The sequence below is a fragment of the Heteronotia binoei genome, chromosome 16 (genome assembly GCF_032191835.1).
Source record: "Heteronotia binoei isolate CCM8104 ecotype False Entrance Well chromosome 16, APGP_CSIRO_Hbin_v1, whole genome shotgun sequence".
Lineage (NCBI taxonomy): Eukaryota > Metazoa > Chordata > Lepidosauria > Squamata > Gekkonidae > Heteronotia > Heteronotia binoei.
The window spans coordinates 61,544,037-61,563,498 of NC_083238.1; the positions used below are offsets into that span (position 1 = coordinate 61,544,037).

General features: G+C 47.2%; 1 protein-coding gene across 1 annotated transcript in view; it reads right to left on the minus strand.

Annotated features, from left to right (window-relative positions):
* ERBB4 (erb-b2 receptor tyrosine kinase 4) overlaps positions 1-19,462 on the minus strand; it is a 535,358-nt gene that overhangs the window by 206,337 nt on the left and 309,559 nt on the right. The window contains exons 15-16 of the mRNA XM_060257067.1: positions 9,053-9,175; positions 7,681-7,779 (exon numbers count right to left, since the gene is read on the minus strand). Coding sequence (XP_060113050.1) covers positions 7,681-7,779; positions 9,053-9,175 — 222 coding nt within the window. The remainder of the gene's footprint in view (positions 1-7,680; positions 7,780-9,052; positions 9,176-19,462) is intronic.

The following is a 19,462-nucleotide window of genomic DNA, read 5'->3' on the forward strand; positions in this document are numbered from 1 at the left end:
TTGTACGTGGATCAAAACCCCGGATAAAATTATAGGTTGTGCAACAACACTTCCTAGGCCTGCAAGATTATATCGGCCTGTCCTTCCCCCCCACCCTCTTTTTGCTTGATCCCGGGCTATTGATTTCCTTCTTTACGAGTATCCTGGATGCTTTATTTTACTAATCAGGAATGCGCTCAATCACATGTTGGAGATCTCTCTCTGCTTTGATGCTTAAGCCACCAGCTTTCGGCAACAGCCTCTGGCTAGTTAGGAATTCAGGGCAGCTTCAACTGTCAACTGACTTACACTGCACTGGGAGAGGCGAGAAGGGCTGAGGGACTTCACACCGCACAATAATTAATGCACCACTGAAGAGCTTCCACATAGGCGGCTGCTAGGTCTCTAACAACTGCCTTTCTCTCCCCTACACTCACAAAAGGGTCTTACTGCTCCTAAAGTGAAAAGGAAGCTTCCCAAATCCCACCTACATCACACTTTAAGTGGGGCACAAAGCATTTCACAAAGCAACTTCAAAGGACACACAATGGTGATGGAAAGTGCCATTGAGTCAAGGGATGCCAACCTCCAGAGAGCTCCAAGAGAGCCAGTTTGGTGTAGTGGTTAAGTGCACGGACTCTTATCTGGGAGAACCGGGTTTGATTCCCCACTCCTCCACTTGCACCTGCTGGAATGGCCTTGGGTCAGCCATAGCTCTCGCAGGAGTTGTCCTTGAAAGGGCCAGTTTGGTGTAGTGGTGAAGTGTGTGGACTCTTATCTGGGAGAACCGGGTTTGATTCCCCACTCCTCCACTTGCAGCTGCTGGAATGGCCTTGGGTCAGCCATAGCTCTCGCAGGAGTTGTCCTTGAAAGGGCCAGTTTGGTGTAGTGGTGAAGTGTGTGGACTCTTATCTGGGAGAACCGGGTTTGATTCCCCACTCCTCCACTTGCAGCTGCTGGAATGGCCTTGGGTCAGCCATAGCTCTCACAGGAGTTGTCCTTGAAAGGGCCAGTTTGGTGTAGTGGTGAAGTGTGCGGACTCTTATCTGGGAGAACCGGGTTTGATTCCCCACTCCTCCACTTGCAGCTGCTGGAATGGCCTTGGGTCAGCCATAGCTCTCGCAGGAGTTGTCCTTGAAAGGGCCAGTTTGGTGTAGTGGTGAAGTGTGTGGACTCTTATCTGGGAGAACCGGGTTTGATTCCCCACTCCTCCACTTGCAGCTGCTGGAATGGCCTTGGGTCAGCCATAGCTCTCGCAGGAGTTGTCCTTGAAAGGGCCAGTTTGGTGTAGTGGTGAAGTGTGCGGACTCTTATCTGGGAGAACCGGGTTTGATTCCCCACTCCTCCACTTGCACCTGCTGGAATGGCCTTGTGTCAGCCTTAGCTCTCGCAGGAGTTGTCCTTGAAAGAGCCAGTTTGGTGTAGTGGTTAAGTGCACGGACTCTTATCTGGGAGAACCGGGTTTGATTCCCCACTCCTCCACTTGCACCTGCTGGAATGGCCTTGTGTCAGCCATAGCTCTCGCAGGAGTTGTCCTTGAAAGAGCCAGTTTGGTGTAATGGTTAAGTGTGTGGACTCTTATCTGGGAGAACCGGGTTTGATTCCCCACTCCTCCACTTGCAGCTGCTGGAATGGCCTTGGGTCAGCCATAGCTCTCGCAGGAGTTGTCCTTGAAAGGGGCAGTTTGGTGTAGTGGTGAAGTGTGTGGACTCTTATCTGGGAGAACCGGGTTTGATTCCCCACTCCTCCACTTGCAGCTGCTGGAATGGCCTTGGGTCAGCCATAGCTCTCGCAGGAGTTGTCCTTGAAAGGGCAGCTTCTGTGTGAGCTCTCTCAGCCCCACCCACCTCACAGGGTGCCTGTTGTGGGGGGAGAAGATATAGGAGATTGTGAGCTGCTCTGAGTCTCTGATTCAAAGAGAAGGGCAGGGTATAAATCTGCAATTCTTCTTCTTCTCTTCCTCCTCCAAGCAGAGCCTGGGGATCCCCTGGAATTACAGCTCAACTCCAAACTACAGAGATCAGATCTATCTATCTATCTATCTATCTATCTATCTATCTATCTATCTATCTATCTATCTATCTATCTATCTATCTATCTATCTATCTATCTATCTATCTATCTATCTATCTATCTATCTGTCTGATAATCAGAGGTGAAGTTTTAGGTTTTGATGGGGTAGAGGCAAATATTATTAATGCAAACTATTATTTTGTATGACAAGCACATGGGATTGGATTCTATGCCACCCCACTCAAAAGTCCATGGATCTTCCTGCCTCCTTTGTAAAATAAATAAAACTTTGTAAAATAAAACTCCTTTCTCTTTCCCTTTCCTTTTTTTTAACTGAAAAGACGGCAAAAGTGTTTAACTAAATAAACAAACAACAATCAATCAGTCAAGGAAACATCTTAATATTTCTGATTTTAACATTCACTGAACAGCAAACTGAACGAATGTAAATATTTAAACAGTTACTCTAGTTTTACTTAACACACAAAAATAATAATAATAGACATTAGGATGCATTTTGGTGAAAGCTACAAGAGGTTCCAGTAATAAAGAAAGGGAATCAAAAGAAAGGTGACAAAAGGGTGTGTGTGTGTGTGACTTTTTGAGTAAGACAAATGAGAAATATTGTTTGTCACGCTGGGGGACAAAAAGACGCCCTTCAAGCCCTGGGATTTTTCTTTGCTATTCAACTCCGTGTCCCCCCCGTCGAGAGAAGTCGAGGAGGGGGCTACCCGCTCCATGCGCGAGTATGATGCATTATGTCATTATAGTCATTACAGATACATTAGAAAGTTTTCAAGGGTACAGAAATGTCAGCCCTGTGGCCAAACTGCCATACCCTATTCTCCTTTAGCCACACAATATTTTAAACGGGGCCCAGCTGGTCAGAAAGGCCTTGCCTTGCCTGCATCGTTCCATTTCCGCCCCCTGTCCCCTGCAGCCATTAAAAGGTCTGACAAAAAGCAAGCCGTTCGTGCTGCGGACCTCTTTGTCTTTGAGCACTCGCTCATGCCGGCCTTTTGTGTCGTTGCACTAATGGGCTAAGTGAAAACAAAAATTGGTGCATATGAATCCGGTGAGGATCCAGGCTGTTTGGCTCATTCCCCAAGATATTGAAAGAGGAACGTCATTTTATCAGCTGAAAGAACACAAGATTCAAGATAACCTGTCATTACGGAGAGGGCGGGATTTGTAACAAGGTGTGCAGGGAAGAGAGGTAAGGGTCTCTCCCTAACTCACACTGAAGGCCGAGGGTAGAATTTTTGCCAGCATTGGAATAAAAACCTAATTCCAGTGCTTGGGAAATATTTTGACACCCAAGAGACAATTTGTACATTATGTCTTTGTAGAGATGACATACTAGGGTTGCCAATCCCTAGGTGGGGGCAAGGGATCCCCCGGTTTAGGGGCCCTCCCCCCACTTCAGGGTCATCAGAAAGTGGGGGGGGGAAGGGAAATGTCTGCTGGGAACGCCATTATACCCTATGGAGACTTATTTCCATAGGAAATAATGGAGTATTGATCAGCGGGTATCTGGGGCTCTGGGAGGGGGTGGCTGTTCTATGAGGTAGAGACACCAAATTTTCAGCATAGCATCCAGTGCCTCTCCACAAAATAACCCTCAAGTTTCAAAAAGATTGGACTCGGAGGTCCAATTCTATGAGCCCTCAAAGAAGGTGCCCCTATCTTCCATAATTTCCTAAGGTGTGTGATCCCTTTAAATGTGATGGCCAGAACTCCCTTTGGAGTTCAATTATGCTTGTCCCTTGCTCCTGGCTCCACCCCCAAAGTCCCCAGATATTTCTTGAATTGGACTTGGCAACCCTATGACATACCCATCCATTTTGCCAGCTAGTGGCGTAGTTGTCAGTGTATGTTCGCCATCTACTCAAAGACATATCTAGCAGACCAAAGTTAGTCCCCAACAGGTTCTCATTTGGTTATGAGAACTACTCTCCTTTAAAGGTAATCCTTGGACCAGGAGATACTAGAGCATTCCCAGTGTTCTCTCACCAGTTACGATCGATTAAACAAATATTGAAACACACACACACACGCTTCCATCAAAACATCAAATTAATGGAAAGACATTTCTGATATCATCAGAGGTCATTTTGTAGAAAAATAGGTGGTGGAGCTCAGTTGCATAACATTAGCATATGTCGCCCCCCCCCCAACCCGATGCAAAAAAGGAGAGTCCCGGTCGGGCGAGGCCTGCTTGGGCTGGCTAGAGATCCAGCTAGCCCAAGCAGGCCTCACTCTCCTGGGACTCTCCTTGGCCGCCTCCCCCCACAATCAAAAGGACAGCAAGCCACCCATTGCCCAAAATCATATAAGAAGTGGATAAAGGGTGGCGTCGGCTTCTCCGGGGGTTAATAAGGGCTGCTGGGGGTGTGGCAAAGCCCCTGGTGGCTGGCTGGCTGCCCGCTCTCCTAATCCAGGGATTGTTATGCAGCTGCACCTGCTATTCAATGGACAAGGTAGGTAGGTGGGGAGGAAGAGGGGGAACTGCCAGAAAGGTTCAGGAGCTGCCCTCCTGTGAGCTCCTGCTGAATTCCTGGATATCATTTCAGAAAGCTGAATCAAGAGAAATACATGTAACACGGCTAAGGGGCTTTTCCACAACAGCAGATCTTAGGAAGTTTTTTTTCCCATACGAGTCTCCTCCCTCTTCCAAGACTAGTCCCAGAGACCTTGCTGAAGTCCCCTTTGTGCCTGGAAGCCTTCTGTAACCTCTGCCAGTCACACTGACACTGGAAACCCTCTGTTTGCTTTTTTGTTTATATGGGAAGCTGTGGCTAAATACACACTTAACTTCTGTAAGGGAGGCAGGCAGCAAGGCTGCAGGATTCATCTGATAAAGAAAAGTGTCACTTGCAGTCTCCAGTGGGTTTGGTAGTATCACAAGTATTTAGTTATTTATTTTAGTAAATTTCTATTCTGCCCATTCCCCGTGGGGTTCAGGGCGGAGTAAAACATATAATAAAACAATAAAATATATTGTTATAAAAACATTTTATAAACACAACAGCACTCAGATTACCATGACATCACATATTAAGAACATAAGAGAAACGATGTTGGATCAGGCCAATGGCCCATCCAGTCCAACACTCTGTGTCACACAGTGGCCAATATATGTGTGTGTGTGTACACACACACACGTATATATACTGTAGCTAATAGCCACTGATGGACCTCTGCTCCATATTTTTATCCAATCCCCTCTTAAAGCTGGCTGTGCTTGTAGCTGCCACCACCTCCTGCTGCAGTGAATTCCACATGTTAATCACCCTTTGGGTGAAGAAGGACTTCCTTTTATCTGTTCTAACCTGACTGCTCAGCAATTTCACATAGCCATCTCACATCATGATATCTCATAAGAACATAAGAGAAGCCATGTTGGATCAGGCCAACGGCCCATCCAGTCCAACACTGTGTCACACAGTGGCAAAAATTTTTATATACACACATACACTGTGGCTAATAGCCACTGATGGACCTGTGCTCCATATTTTTATCTAAACCCTTCTTGAAAGTGGCTATACTTGTAGCCGCCACCACCTCCTGTGGCAGTGAATTCCACATGTTAATCACCCTTTGGGTGAAGAAGTACTTCCTTTTATCCGTTTTAACCTGTCTGCTCAACAATTTCATCGAATGCCTACGAGTTCTTGTATTGTGAGAAAGGGAGAAAAGTACTTCTTTCTCTACCTTCTCCATCCCATGCATTATCTTGTAAACCTCTATCATGTCACCCCGCAGTCGACGTTTCTCCAAGCTAAAGAGGGATGGCAGTTTTTATTCCATTTCCTAGCACAGGCGACAGTGGTGGCTGGGGAGGCCAACCAGATCAAGAACGGACACCTGCAGCCTCAGCTAAAACCCTGGAGGAACAGCTCCATTTTACAGGCCCTACGGAAAGCTAATAAGCCAGGTAGGGCCCGGATCTCAATAGGCAGCTGATTCCACCAGGTCGGGGCCAGTACTGAAAAAGCCCCGGCCCTAGTTGAGGTGAGACAGGCGTCTCTTGGGCCGGGGACGGCCAACAGATGTTGGGAGGCCGAACGTAACGACCTCCTGGGCATCTATGGGAAGGGACGGTCCCGCAGGTATGTTGGTCCCAGGCCGCATAAGGCTTTAAATGTTAGCACTAGAACCTTGAAGCGGATCAGGTACTCGATGGGCAGGCAGTGCAGACTACGGAGCGCGGCCAAATGCCCACCCGTAAAGGTGGCCATTTGGTGGTGGAAAGTCGCAGCTGATTTATGACAACCCATCAAGGGGTCTTCAAGAGATGCTTGGTGGTGCTTTGCCCTTGCCTGCCTCTGCTTAGCAACCCTGGACTTCCCTGGCGGTCTCCCATCCAAGTAACAACCAAGGCTGACCCTGCTTTGATTTCAAGAACTGATGAGATCAGGCTACAATGGTCCACCAAAATCAGCTTTAGGGCCCACAATTATGTAAGTATCCTTCCACACACCTAAGAAAAATCTTATCCTTGTTATGTTACTAAACAACTGGGGCACAACCATGTCCAGAAAAGTCTTACAATATTCGTGTGTGTGTGTGTGGGGGGGGGAGGTATCAGGAGGTGACCATCCTCTAATTTGAAACACCTCCGTGGCTCTTCTGACATTATGCTTCATGATAGCAGGGCTGGATTAACCATTAGACCTATGGGTCCCCCTGTCTTTAGGGGCCAAGGGCCGGCTTCTCCCCCTGGTTTCCCCCCTGCTTGCAGCCCTCCCAGCCTGCACGCCCAGCCAGCGACTCTTTGCACAACTTGCCTGGTGTGGCTGCTGCCGGCGTTGTTGCCAAGTTTGCCTCTCTCTGCCTCTCCCTTGCAGCTTTGTCGAAGCGGCTTTTGAGAAGGTGGCTGCAGGTTGCAACAGAGGCCAAAGGCAGCAGGGTGGTGCTCCAACTCTGAGATCATTTGCGAGGGGCCCCCTGATATATTGACTGCCTAAGGGCACCACATTTTCAGTATAACATCCAGTGCCTCTCCCCCAAAATATCCTCCAAGTTTCAAAGGGAGTGGACCAGGGGGTCCAATTCTATGAGCCCCAAAAGAAGGTGCCCCTCTCCTTCATTATTTCCAATGGAGAGAAGGTGTTTAAAAGGTGTGCGCTCCCTTGAAATGTGATGGCCAGAACTCCCTTTGGAGGTCAAGTGTGCCTGTCACAACTTGGCCCCTGGCTCCACCTCCAAAGTCCCCAGATATGTCTTGAATTGGACTTGACAACTCTAATGACTGCATATAACTCCATATGACTCCATCTGCTCAGCCATGGAAGAGATTATTCGTGCTGATTTGAGAGGAAGGGGGACAAAACAAGTTTGTGGGAGATTCGAGAACTCTGAGAAACATTGGCTTGCTGATAAAAACTGATAAAAGGCGAAGGCCTTGCGTCCGACATCCCCACACAAATTCAAATAAGACTGGAGTCCTCAGAGAAAGTTCTGAACATCGCCTGGGTGATGGGCCACGACCTCCAATCCGTTTGATTTTGACATTCTGAGGAATTTTTTTCCCTTGGCATGTTACAAAATGGACTTTATAATGACAAGTTTTTCATCTAATTTATGACTTGAAAGAAAAAAAAAACAACAGGTGTTGTTATAAAATGAAAACTTTTAAGCAGTTTTAGGACACGAATCATGGTGACTACAGTCGTTGCTACTTACGTCCATGAATTCCACATTGGCTTTGGGACCAGTGGTCTCATTCAGGATTTTAATTGCCACAGGAATCTTCACGCTCTCTCCCTCAGGAACCCAAACACCCTACAGCCATGAGAAAATGGGGAATAAACCCAAGTAGTTATTACATATGAAACAATTCCTTGAAAAGTAACAGACCATGTCTTTTTCTATTATTCTCTATCCTGATAGGCTAGCCAGAATATTTAAAATCAGTGAACTCGGGTTCCAGATTTGTTTTCCTCCCCAATAAAGTACTCCCTAGAATATTTGAACACTGTATTTAAACACTAACTTGGGCACTGAGATCTAAAATGGATACACATCTGAGAGGAAAAGGAGATAATTTCTCTGTTGTAGACCAACATGCATATTACTGTTGCCCAGTCGTCTGGGCAGGGAACAGGGATATCTTTAGCAGTCTCCAAAAGGAAGACAATATCCCTTTCATCTCAAACATACATTCCTTTTGGAACCTTAGAAGAGCCCTGCTGGATCAGACTGATGGTTGATCTAGTCCAGCAACCTGCTTCACATTGCGGCCAACCAATGCCTCTGAAGGACCAACAGCAGGGCAGAGAGGCTGAGGCCTTCATAAGAACATCAGAAGAGTTCTGCTGGATCCGACCAGTGGTCTATCTAGTCAAGCCTCCAGTCTCACACAGTGGCCAACCAGTTCCTCTGGAGGGCCAACAACAGGGTATAGAGGCTGAGGCCTTCCCCTGAGAAGAACATCAGAAGAGCCCTGCTGGGTCAGACTAGTGAGGGTCCATCTAGTCCAGCCTCCTGTCTCACACAATGGCCAGCCAGTTTCTCTGGAGGGCCAACAACAGGGCAGAGAGGCCGAGGCCTTCTCCTGAGAAGAACATCAGAAGAGCCCTACTGGATCAGGCCAGTGAGGTCCATCTAGTCCAGCCTCCTGTCTCACACAATGGCCAACCAGTTTCTCTGGAGGGCCAACAACAGGGCAGAGAGGCCAAGGCCTTCTCCTGAGAAAAACATCTGAAGAGCCCTGCTGGGTCAGCCCAATGAGGGTCCATCTAGTCCAGCCTCCTGTCTCACACAGTGGCTGACCAGTAGCTCTGGAGGCCAAACAACAAGGCATAGAGGATGAAGTCTACCCATTGATGTTGCCTTCTAGTTCTGAGATTCAGAAACTTAGTGCCTTTAAATGTGGAGGTTTCCTTTAGTCACCATGGCCTTTTGAACACGATCCACGCTTGTGGACATGAATGACACAATTTTGTTACTCGTTGAGTAAGGAAGTACTTCCTTTGAGCCACCTTGAATCTTTTGCCCATAGACTTCTATTGCATGTGCCCAAGTTCTAGAATTATGGGAGAAGAAGAAGACGTACCTTATACACAGTCCCAAAAGCCCCAGATCCAAGGACCTTCACACGCTTGAGTTCCGTTTCCTTAAGAATCCGGAGCTGTGCCTGGTTGGGTGCGGTGCCACTTGGAGTCAAAGGTTCTACCAGCTGCAAAACAACATTTGGGGTTACTGTATAGTGGGGGGAGGAAGCAGGAGTGAAAAATGGCAGCCCCTGCAAAGGCGCCTTTCGAAGATTTGTCGGTCAGCTGAAATCAAACTTCCAGTGTCACATTTAAAATATCTGAAACCCAAAGCTTAGCTTCCGAGATCTGATGAGATAAGGCTATCTAGATTAGGACAGTCTCCTGGTAAACATGTGCCAAAGGAGAGGTAATGCTAAAACATCGCAAATACAGAGATGCTGTGCTCAGAATGGTTTAACATTTTTTTTCCTGGTCTGTAGGAGTAGAAAACAGCAAGAGTGAAGGAGCACCTTAAAGATTTAACAGAACTTGTGGCAGGGGGTGAGCTTCCGCACATCCCTGCTCACTTCTTCAGAGGTCTGAAGAAAGGAGCCTGTGAGTAATAAAAGCTGTGGCTAATGAAAGAGGGTGGTGAGGGGTCTGGAGACCAAGTCCTATGAGGAAAGGCTGAAGGAGCTGGGCATGTTTAGCCTGGAGAGGAGGCGGCTGAGAGGTGATAGGATCACCATCTTCAAGTACTTGAATGGTTGTCCTATAGAGGTTAGGGTGGAATTGTTTTCTGTGGCCCCGGAAGGTAGGACCAGAACCAATGGGTTGAAATTAAATCAAAAGAGTTTCCATCTCAACATTAGGAAGAACTTCCTGACTGTCAGAGCGGTTCCTCAGTGGAACAGGCTTCCTCCTTGGGAGGCAGTGGGCTCTCCTTCCTTGGAGGTTGTTAAACAGATCCTGGATGGCCATCTGACAGCAATGAGGATCCTGTGAATTTAACGGGAGGTGTTTGTGAGTTTAGAGTGGTTCCTCAGTGGAACAGGCTTCCTCCTTGGGAGGTGGTGGGCTCTCCTTCCTTGGAGGTTTTTAAACAGAGGTTAGATGGCCATCTGACAGCAATGAAGATCCTGTGAATTTAGGGGGAGGTGTTTGTGAGTTTAGAGTGGTTCCTCAGTGGAACAGGCTTCCTCCTTGGGAGGTGGTGGGCTCTCCTTCCTTGGAGATTTTTAAGCAGAGCCTGGATGGCCATCTGAAAGCAATGAAGATCCTGTGAATTTAGAGGGAGGTGTTTGTGAGTTTCCTGCACTGTGCAGGGGGTGAGAGTAGAGGACCCTGGAGGTCCCTTCCAACTCTATGATTCTACTCTGCCCCAAATTTTGTTAGTTTTTAAGGTGCTCCTTGACTCCTGCTCTTTTCTACTGATTTGGAATAAGGCAATTTCCTTGGTGCTTATGACACACTCTTTGAAGCTAAATTTCCAAGGGTATATGATGGTCAGGGAGAGAAGCTGTACGTCAAATAAAAGATTTGTAGCATTTTGTAATCCACTAATAATAATCTAATAATGTCTGTGATCAGGGCTTTTTTTTATAGCAGGAGCTCCTTTGCATATTAGGCCACACACCCCTGATGTGGCCAATCCTCCTGGAGCTGACAGTAGGTCGTGTATGAAGAGCCCTGGAAGCTCTTGGAGGATTGGCTATACCAGGTGGGTGTTGCCTAATATGCAAAGGAGCTCCTGCTACAAAAAAAGCTCTGCCGGCTGTGACGGAGCTGTGCCCTCTGTTATGAATTGCAGCCCAACAAGCTGTAGAAGGGGAAGAATTGCAGATTTATACCCCGCCCTTCTCTCTGAATCAGAAACTCAGAGCGGCTCACAATCTCCTTTATCTTCTCCCCCCACAACAGACACCCTGTGAGGTGGGTGGGGCTGAGAGGGCTCTCACAGCAGCTTCCCTTTCAAGGACAACTCCTGCGATAGCTGTGGCTAACCCAAGGCCATTCCAGCAGGTGCAAGTGGAGGAGTGGGGAATCAAATTCGGTTCTCCCAGATAAGAGAGCTATGGCTGACCCAAGGCCATTCCAGCAGGTTCAAGTGGAGGAGTGGGGAATCAAACCCAGTTCTCCCTGATAAGAGTCCGCACACTTAGCCACTATACCAAACTTGGTCTCTCTACACCAAACTTGCACTTTGACAAGACAGCTTTTGTTCAGAGCATCACTGGACTGTGCATTTATTTGTAATTTTCATATATTGATTAGAAACACACAGGGCTTTTTTTGTAGCAGGAACTCCTTTGCATATTAAGCCGCACCCCCCTGATGTAGTTAATCCTCCTAGGCCCTGTACGGAGAGCCCTGTAAGCTCTTGGAGGATTGGCTGCACCAGGATATGCGTGGCCTAATATGCAAAGGAGGTCCTGCAATAAAGAAAAAGCCCTGCAAACATGCATTGCTTTGGGCTGAGGATTTTTACATATAACAGAAATGAAAGAAAAAAAAGGAGTCTAAGCGGTGACAAATAGCTTGTCTTCTCTCAGGATAAGAAAAAATAATTAAAGGCTCAAATTGGTTTGGAAATGGCTGCCGTGTTTCCCAGCGTCTGTTTGCGGGGCTAAGTGCACGGTGCGTTGCCATTTGAGCGCCATTATCGTGCCTCTGTGAACAGTGCGGACTACTTAATTAGTTGAATAGACTACGCTGCGCAGGCAAAAAATTATCGGGAGCTGGGAATTGCTTTATTAACCTAGAACAAAAACAAACGGCAAAGAGCAAAGCCACAGACAGAAGCCTGACACAATAACTTCTACACTCTGCCTTCTCTTAATTAACTTCCCAGGGCCCAGATGTATACATCGGCCATTCAAAATATAGGCATGGAGGGAATACGATACAATACAGACCACGTTTTATGGTATCTCACCAACCCACAGTATTAACAAAATGTCACTACTAAGTTTGCTATTTGTCCCAAAGTAGGGTTGCCAATCCCCAGGTGGGGGCAGGGGATCCCCCGGTTTGGAGGCCCTCCCCCTGCTTCAGGGTCATCAGAAAGCGGGGGGAGGGGAGGGAAATGTCTGCTGGGAACTCTGTTATTCCCTATGGAGATTTATTCCCATAGAAAATCATGGAGAATTGATCCGCGGGTATCTGGGGCTCTGGGGGGGCTGTTTTTTGAGGTAGAGGCACCAAATTTTCAGTACAGCATCTAGTGCCTCTCCTTAAAATATCCCCCAAGTTTAAAAACGATTGGACCAGGGGGTCCAATTCTATGAGCCCCAAAAGAAGGTACCCCTATCCTTCATTATTTCCTATAGAAGAAAGGAATTGAAAAGGTGTGCTGTCCCTTTAAATGTGATGGCCAGAACTCCCTTTGGAGTTCAATTATGCTTGTCACAGCCTTGATCTTGGCTCCACCCCTAATGTCTCCTGGCTCCACCCCCAAAGTCCCCAGATATTTCTTAAATTGGACTTGGCAACCCTATCCCAAAGGCAGATAAAAACAGCTAGTTGAATATATGAACCAAACACAAATCGCATCTCAACCCATTCCTCCCTAACCCAAGCACAAAAAAGAGGGCTGAAATTTAGAAAGGCTTCATGAATTGGGACTCTTCAGTTCTTCCCATCCACATTTCTCCACAGACAGGGCTTTTTTTGTGTGTAGCAGGAACTCCTTTGTATATCAGGCCGCACCCCCCTGTTGTAGCCAATCCTCCTGGAGCTTACAGGGCTTTTAGTCCAGGGGCTGTTGTGTCTTGCATTGTGGTCCCTGAATTTCCAACACAGCGCAGCTGCATGCGCTGAGGGGACCAGCAGGAAACCGTGGGTCACCTGACGTAAGGGCCAAATGTAACCCACCTATGAAGATCTGTGGCGGGAAGTTTAACTGGTCCAGATTGGACCTGACCAGGAAAGGGGTTGTTCCTGGGAATGTATATAATCGGGGACCTGGTCCTGCCATGTTGTCTTTGTGATGTACTCCCCAATAAAGCATGTTGCATTCCAAACGTCTCTGAACCCAGGACATTACAGGGGCTATTGTAAGCTCCAGAAGGATTGGCTACGTCACGGGGTGCGGCCTAATGTACAAAGGAGTTCCTGCTACCAAAAAAAAAAAGCCCTGCCCACAGCTTCCAAGATTCTGAATCACCCATTCTTGTTTGCAAAGCAGCAGAGATCACAGAATCATAGAGTTGGGAGGTACCAGAGAGACCATCTAGTCCAACCTCCCTGCTCAGTGCAGGATCGGCCTAGAGCAGGGGTGTCAAACATGCGGCCGGGGGGCTGAATCAGGCCCTCAGAGGGCTCCTATCAGGCCCCCAAGCAACTGGCTGTCATCTGCTTCCTTTTCCTTCTCTCTTGCTTCCTTCTGCAGCACAGTTTGCTTTGCCAGGCTTGCTCAATCGTACAGGAGCTACAGAGCAAAACCTCTATTTTCTTTCCATTGGCTGAGGCTCCTCCCTTGGGGAGGGAAGGATAGCTTGCTTTGCCAGGCTCTCTCAGTCACACAGCAGCTACTGAGTCAAGTCTCTCTTCTATTGGCTGAGGCTCCTCCCCCTCCTTGTCCTCCTGGGAAGGAGGGAAAGAGCCAGAGCTTCCTTTGCCCAGTTCCCTGGATCCCATGGGAGAGATGCAAAGAAAGCACCTTTAAGACCAACAAGTGCTAAGGTTTGAAACATGTTTTTGTTTTAAGCTTTTTTTAAAAAAAAATCTTTGTGTTTGTCTGTGTCCTTTATAACATTTCTATCTTCGCTGCCTGGCATTACATTTTGTGACACACACGGCCTGGCCCAGCAAGGTCACATTTATGTCAGATCCGGCCCTCATAACAAATGAGTTTGACAGCCCTTTGCTACAGCATCCCTGGTAAGTGCCTGTCCCGCTGCCAGTGAAAGGGGGCTCGCCAGCTCCCGAGGTAGCCAATTCTGCCGTTGAAGTACTCTTACAGGTTTGTGGTTTTGTTTTAAAAAAAAATCTGCCTTTCTGCCTGCTCAGATTTAAGGCCAGTTCAGTGGAAGAATGGGCTGCCCGAAATTGGTTTCCCTCGGATATAATGGAGTGCTCGGCGGACAGTTTCTTCTTCTCCCGCCCCCCCTTCTGATAACCCTGAAGTGGGCGGACAACCTCCAAATTGAGGGATCCTGCCCCCAACTGGGGATTAGATAAGCAAAAAAAAGTCGCATGGCAAATGGAGCTGGTAAACAAGCACAAGGCACCGTGAGGGAACGGCTTCTCGAGCAACTACTATATTAGTATATGCTGATTAGCTGCTGAAAGATCGAGAGGGAAGCATTGGATGTAACTGTTGAAAATGTAGAAGAAGAAGAATTGCAGATTTATACCCCGCCCTTCTCCCTGAATCAGAGACTCAGAGCGGTTCACAATCTTCTATATCTTCTCCCCCCACAACAGACACCCTGTGAGGTGGGTGGGATGAGAGGGCTCTCCCAGAAGCTGCCCTTTCAAAGACCACTCTTGCGAGAGCTCTGGCTGAGCCAAGACCATTCCAGCAGGTGCAAGTGGAGGAGTGGGGAATCAAACCCAGTTCTCCCAGGTAAGAGTCAGCGCACTTAACCACTATACCAAACTGTATCTTGAATGAAAAGGTTGTGCTTAGATGTTTTCCCCCAACATCACCAGCACAATGACATCACCCACAAGTGATGTCATCATGCCAATGCCATCACGTGCCAGCCACTCTAGGTGTTTCCGGGAAAGCTGTAAGGTTTTCCCAGACTCTCTAGCAATTTGTGAGGGAAAACTATGGCAAGCAAAACAAGTCCCCTTTCAGAGGCTGAATGGGGACTTCGTGTCAAGCCTGCATTTTCTGAGTACCCTTATGGTTCCTCAGACAAAGAACAGGATACCAAGCTCTCCCCCGCCCCCCTTTTACAACCAAAGGGCAATAATAAATCCATCTGGCTCAAGGATGTTTAGGTTAGCCTGGCTGGTAACAGTGTGATGCGCCTCTCCCCCAGATTCACACAGACAGGTCTTATCTACTCACAGAGAAAGTGTGAGAAAGGGAGATGTTTCTATTAACTTACATTCCTTAGTAATAAAAGAGATACTTTGTAGTAACCTTTGAACCCGTGACTCAATTTGCATCTGTATGTTATCCTTTGAAGCTATCCTATAAAGTAACTATGTGATTCTGTACATGTCATTACTTCCAAGGATTCTGTCCTTGGCAAAGCTATGGAGTTTCTACGATAAAGCAACTTTTGATTCAATAACAAAAGGCTGATTATTGGGAAATATCGATGCTTGATGCTTGGCGACCCCAGCTTTGGTAAAGCTTTGAGTGAAACAGCAGAATAGACCGTTTTCGCCTGCCGGTTGATTCGTTTTATCAATTTTTTTTGCTGCTGCTGTCTTATGTTGGAGTGTCTCCACAAACAGTTAACTGTAGCAAACCTGGAATGTTTATATCTAATCATTTCTCCACACTTCCTGTTTTGTTGATCAAGATTTATGCAGCAAATAAACCGAAACATCTATAAACTTGGATTTTTATTGAACTATATACCTTTAAATATAGTAGTTGCTTGTTTACCAGGTCCAACTGGGGATTGGCAAATCCTAATCCTGGAGATTCAGGGGGTGTCGAACATTTGTTATGAACATAAGAGAAGCCATGTTGGATCAGGGCAATGGCCCATCGAGTCCAACACTGTGTGTCGCATAAGAACATAAGAGAAGCCCTGTTGGATCAGGCCATTGGCCCATCCAGTCCAACACTCTGTGTCACATAAGAGAAGCCATATTGGATCAGGCCAATGGCCCATCCAGTCTAACACTCGGTGTCACATAAGAACATAAGAGAAGCCATGTTGGATCAGGACAGTGGCCCCTCCAGTCCAACACTCTGTGTCACATAAGAACATAAGAGAAGCCATGTTGGATCAGGCCAATGGCCCCTCCAGTCCAACACTCTGTGTCACATAAGAACATAAGAGAAGCCCTGTTGGATCAGGCCAGTGGCCCCTCCAGTCCAACACTCTGTGTCACATAAGAACATAAGAGAAGCTATATTGGATCAGGCCAATTGCCCATCCAGTCCAACACTCTGATACACACAGTGGCCAATATATATATATAACTAAATACTTATATATAACTAAATATATATATATATATATATATATATATATATATAAACTAAATATATATTTTTTAAAAATAAAATAAAGCACGCTTAACACATTAGCACTTGTTGGTCTTGAAGGTGCTTTCTTTGCATTTCTCCCATGATATTTTTTGTTATTTTTAATTAGGGAGCTGGGCCAAGGAAGCTCTGGCTCTTTCCCTCCCTCCCAAAGGGACTCGGAGGGGGAGGAGCCTCAACCAATGGATAAAATTGAGGTTTAGCTCTGTAGCTTCTGTGCGACTGAGCAAGCCTTGCAAAGCAAGCTGAGATGTGGAAAGAAGCAAGAGAGAGGGAGAAGGAAGCAGACAAGAGCCAGTGGCTTGGGGGGCTGATAGGAGCCCTCTGGGGGTGGTGGTGGTGATTTGGCCCCCGGGCTGCATGTTTGACACCCCTGCCCTAATCATCACAGCCTGCCTTTCAGCAAGACGCTTTGTGGCAACTGTAGCAAGCAAGCAAGGCTGGCAAACTGGCCCCCTAAGAGCTGCCCCCAACAGACCTTTCCACCACGGGCAACTTTTTCCACCAGAGAGTTCCACAGACAAAGGGAGCAACGTGCTGAGATTCCTCCACGGTGGGGCTATAGAAAGACATTTTTAAAAATGACATGTGACTTGGCTACCTCAGGTTCGCAATGCACAACTGGAAGTGAAAGCCAAGGAAAAATCACATGGTCTTAAAGACACAAGAGGCATTTCAGGGTCAGATCCTGGCAATCCGACATTCACCGAGCCGCCCCCATCACACTTTCAGTCAGGCTGAAAGGTTCCGTTTGGAAGCACGTCTCACCCTGACAAGAACACGGACCTGAGCTTTTATTACGTCCACGCATGAATTTTCCAGCTGGAGGGACAGGCTCCCTCCTCCTTTGAATGAACACCCAAGTTATCTGCCTTCTTGGGAAAGAGCTCCTGTGCACGGCAAAGCCAGCGAATCCCACTCGGGCTGAGAGCCTTTCCTTTTCACGAATTATTAGGTTGCTGTCAGTGCTGGAGCTGCAGGTTGCTGAACTTCCTTTGAAAACCTGGCTCTAATTGATGTACCTTAACAGGCCTTCAGCTGTCTTGAAAGCTTGCCCCCAATTAGCACTCAGCTTCTCTGGACATTTTCCCCCAGGAAAGCAAATTAGCGGCCTTTGGGGTTTTTTAAAGACTACCCCCCCCCCCCCAAATGCCTTAACAGCATCTGGGATTAAGCAACTGGTAAACTTTGCAACTTTCATTCAGGGTGGTCCATGGAGATGGGCTCATCCAGTCCAACACTCTGTGTCACACAATGACCAAAACCCAGAAGGCATCAGGAGGTCCATCAGTGGGGCCAAGACACTAGAAGCCCTCCCACTGTTTCCCCTCAAGCACCAAGAAGATAGAGCATCACTGCCCCAGACATAAGAACATAAGAGAAGTCATGTTGGATCAATCCAATGGCCTATCCAATCCAACAATCTGTGTCACACAGTGGTCAAAACCCAGGTGGCATCAGGAGGTCCACCAGTGGGTCCAGAACTCCAGAAGCCCTCCCACTGTTTCCCCCCAAGCACCAAGAATACAGGTCATCACTGCCCCAGACGGAGAGTTCCAACTAGACTTTGTGGCTAATAGCCACTCATGGACCTCTGCTCCATGTGTTTATCCAATCCGCTCTTGAACCTGTCTATGCTTGTAGCTGCCATCACTTCCTGTGGCAGCAAATTCCACTTCCTTTCATTCCCCAGCTTCCCCTTCTCCTCCTGGGCGGGACTCTGTCGGGGTTCTGCTTAGCCTTCCTTAAGGGTTGCTGGCCTCCAGAGGGAGATCTCCCAGAATTCCAATGGATCCTCAGAGTAAAGATATCGGTTGCCCTGGAGAAAATGGTGGCTTTGGAGTGTTGACTCTATGTCCCACAGAAGTCCTTCTCCTTCCCAAATCTTCAGGAAATGGCAGTCCTACCTCCCTCTCATGAGAAAAAAGACACAAAACTCATCCAAGGGAATGAAACCAGTTGCAAAAACATCAAGGTGAAACTATACTACTATACTATGTATATATATGTGTGTGTGTGTATGTATGTATACACACACACATATATTGGCCACTGTGTGAGACAGAGTGTTCGACTGGATGGGCCATTGGCCTGATCTAACATGGCTTCTCTTACGTTCTTATCAAAACATATATGTAATAGGGAAAACCCTTTTGGCCTCTACTTCTGTGTAGACTCTGCTCCTAAATAATCTAAGATAAACAATATAAATTTGCACAAAAGGCACTAATAATCCAAAGCTTCTACCTTAAGCATACTGCAAATGAAACCCAAGAGTGCACGCAGGCACTTAGATGACCTCTATTCTCAAACAGTCTGCACCAAAATGAATTCAAAACAGTCTGCAGAAAAATCACAGGCATTTTTAAAGTGCACACAGGCATTTTTAGAAGGTTAAGAGTCTGCTGTAGACTAGGGGTGTGCATTCGGTTCAGCCAAATCAAAGAAACCTCCGAATCACCCTTGATTCGGAAGTATACGGCGCCATATACTTCCAAATCCAATTGGAAGCCACTATACGGGAGCCATATACGGCTCCCTGTATACTTCCAAATAGATATTCGGAAGTATACAAAAGCCCATGGAAAAGGCGGAAAAGGAGCTTCTGCAGCCTCAGGGAGCTGCTTGCCTCCTTTCCCGCCTTTGGAAGCCTTTTCCCCGCCTCTCCCGTAGCCTCCCTGGGATTAGGGAGGGGGAGAGGAGCCCCAGCAGCCAATCCAAAGCATGCATGCTTTGCAGGGCTGTTGTGTAGCTGATGGCTGGGCTAATCCCTCAGCCATCAGCAACATTATTGTTCTTTTGTTTACTTGGGTATCCAAGTAAACAGTGTTCTCTGGCCAATCACAGAGCAGTGCTATTTTTTTTTAAACTGCTCTGTGTAGGGCCAGAGAACCTTTTTAAGGAGTCTGCCTGGCTGGCCTCCATTCCATTGCTGCTGTGTTGGTGTTGGTGTGTGAGAGAGATTGTGCTGCGCTGGCCCTTGGCCTCAGCTGCTGCTGCTCTCTCTCAGCCTTGCCTGACCTGCCTGGAGAAGAGAAGACATCTAAGGTAAGACAGTCTTGGGGTTCTTGTTTTTATTTTAGTTAGTAAAAGGACTTTTTAAGACTCAGAGTCCCTTTACTTATCCAGATTTGGATGGGTACTGGGTAGCTTATTTGGGGTTAGGGGGTTCTGCTGGGGGTGGGGGCCTGGGGTGGGGGGTTGCCAGTTTGCCTATATCTTACTTTAGTGAAAGGACTTTTAAAAGTGCAATGTCCTTTTACTTTTCCTGATTTGGGTGGCTTGGATTTCTTGGGGTTAGGGTGAA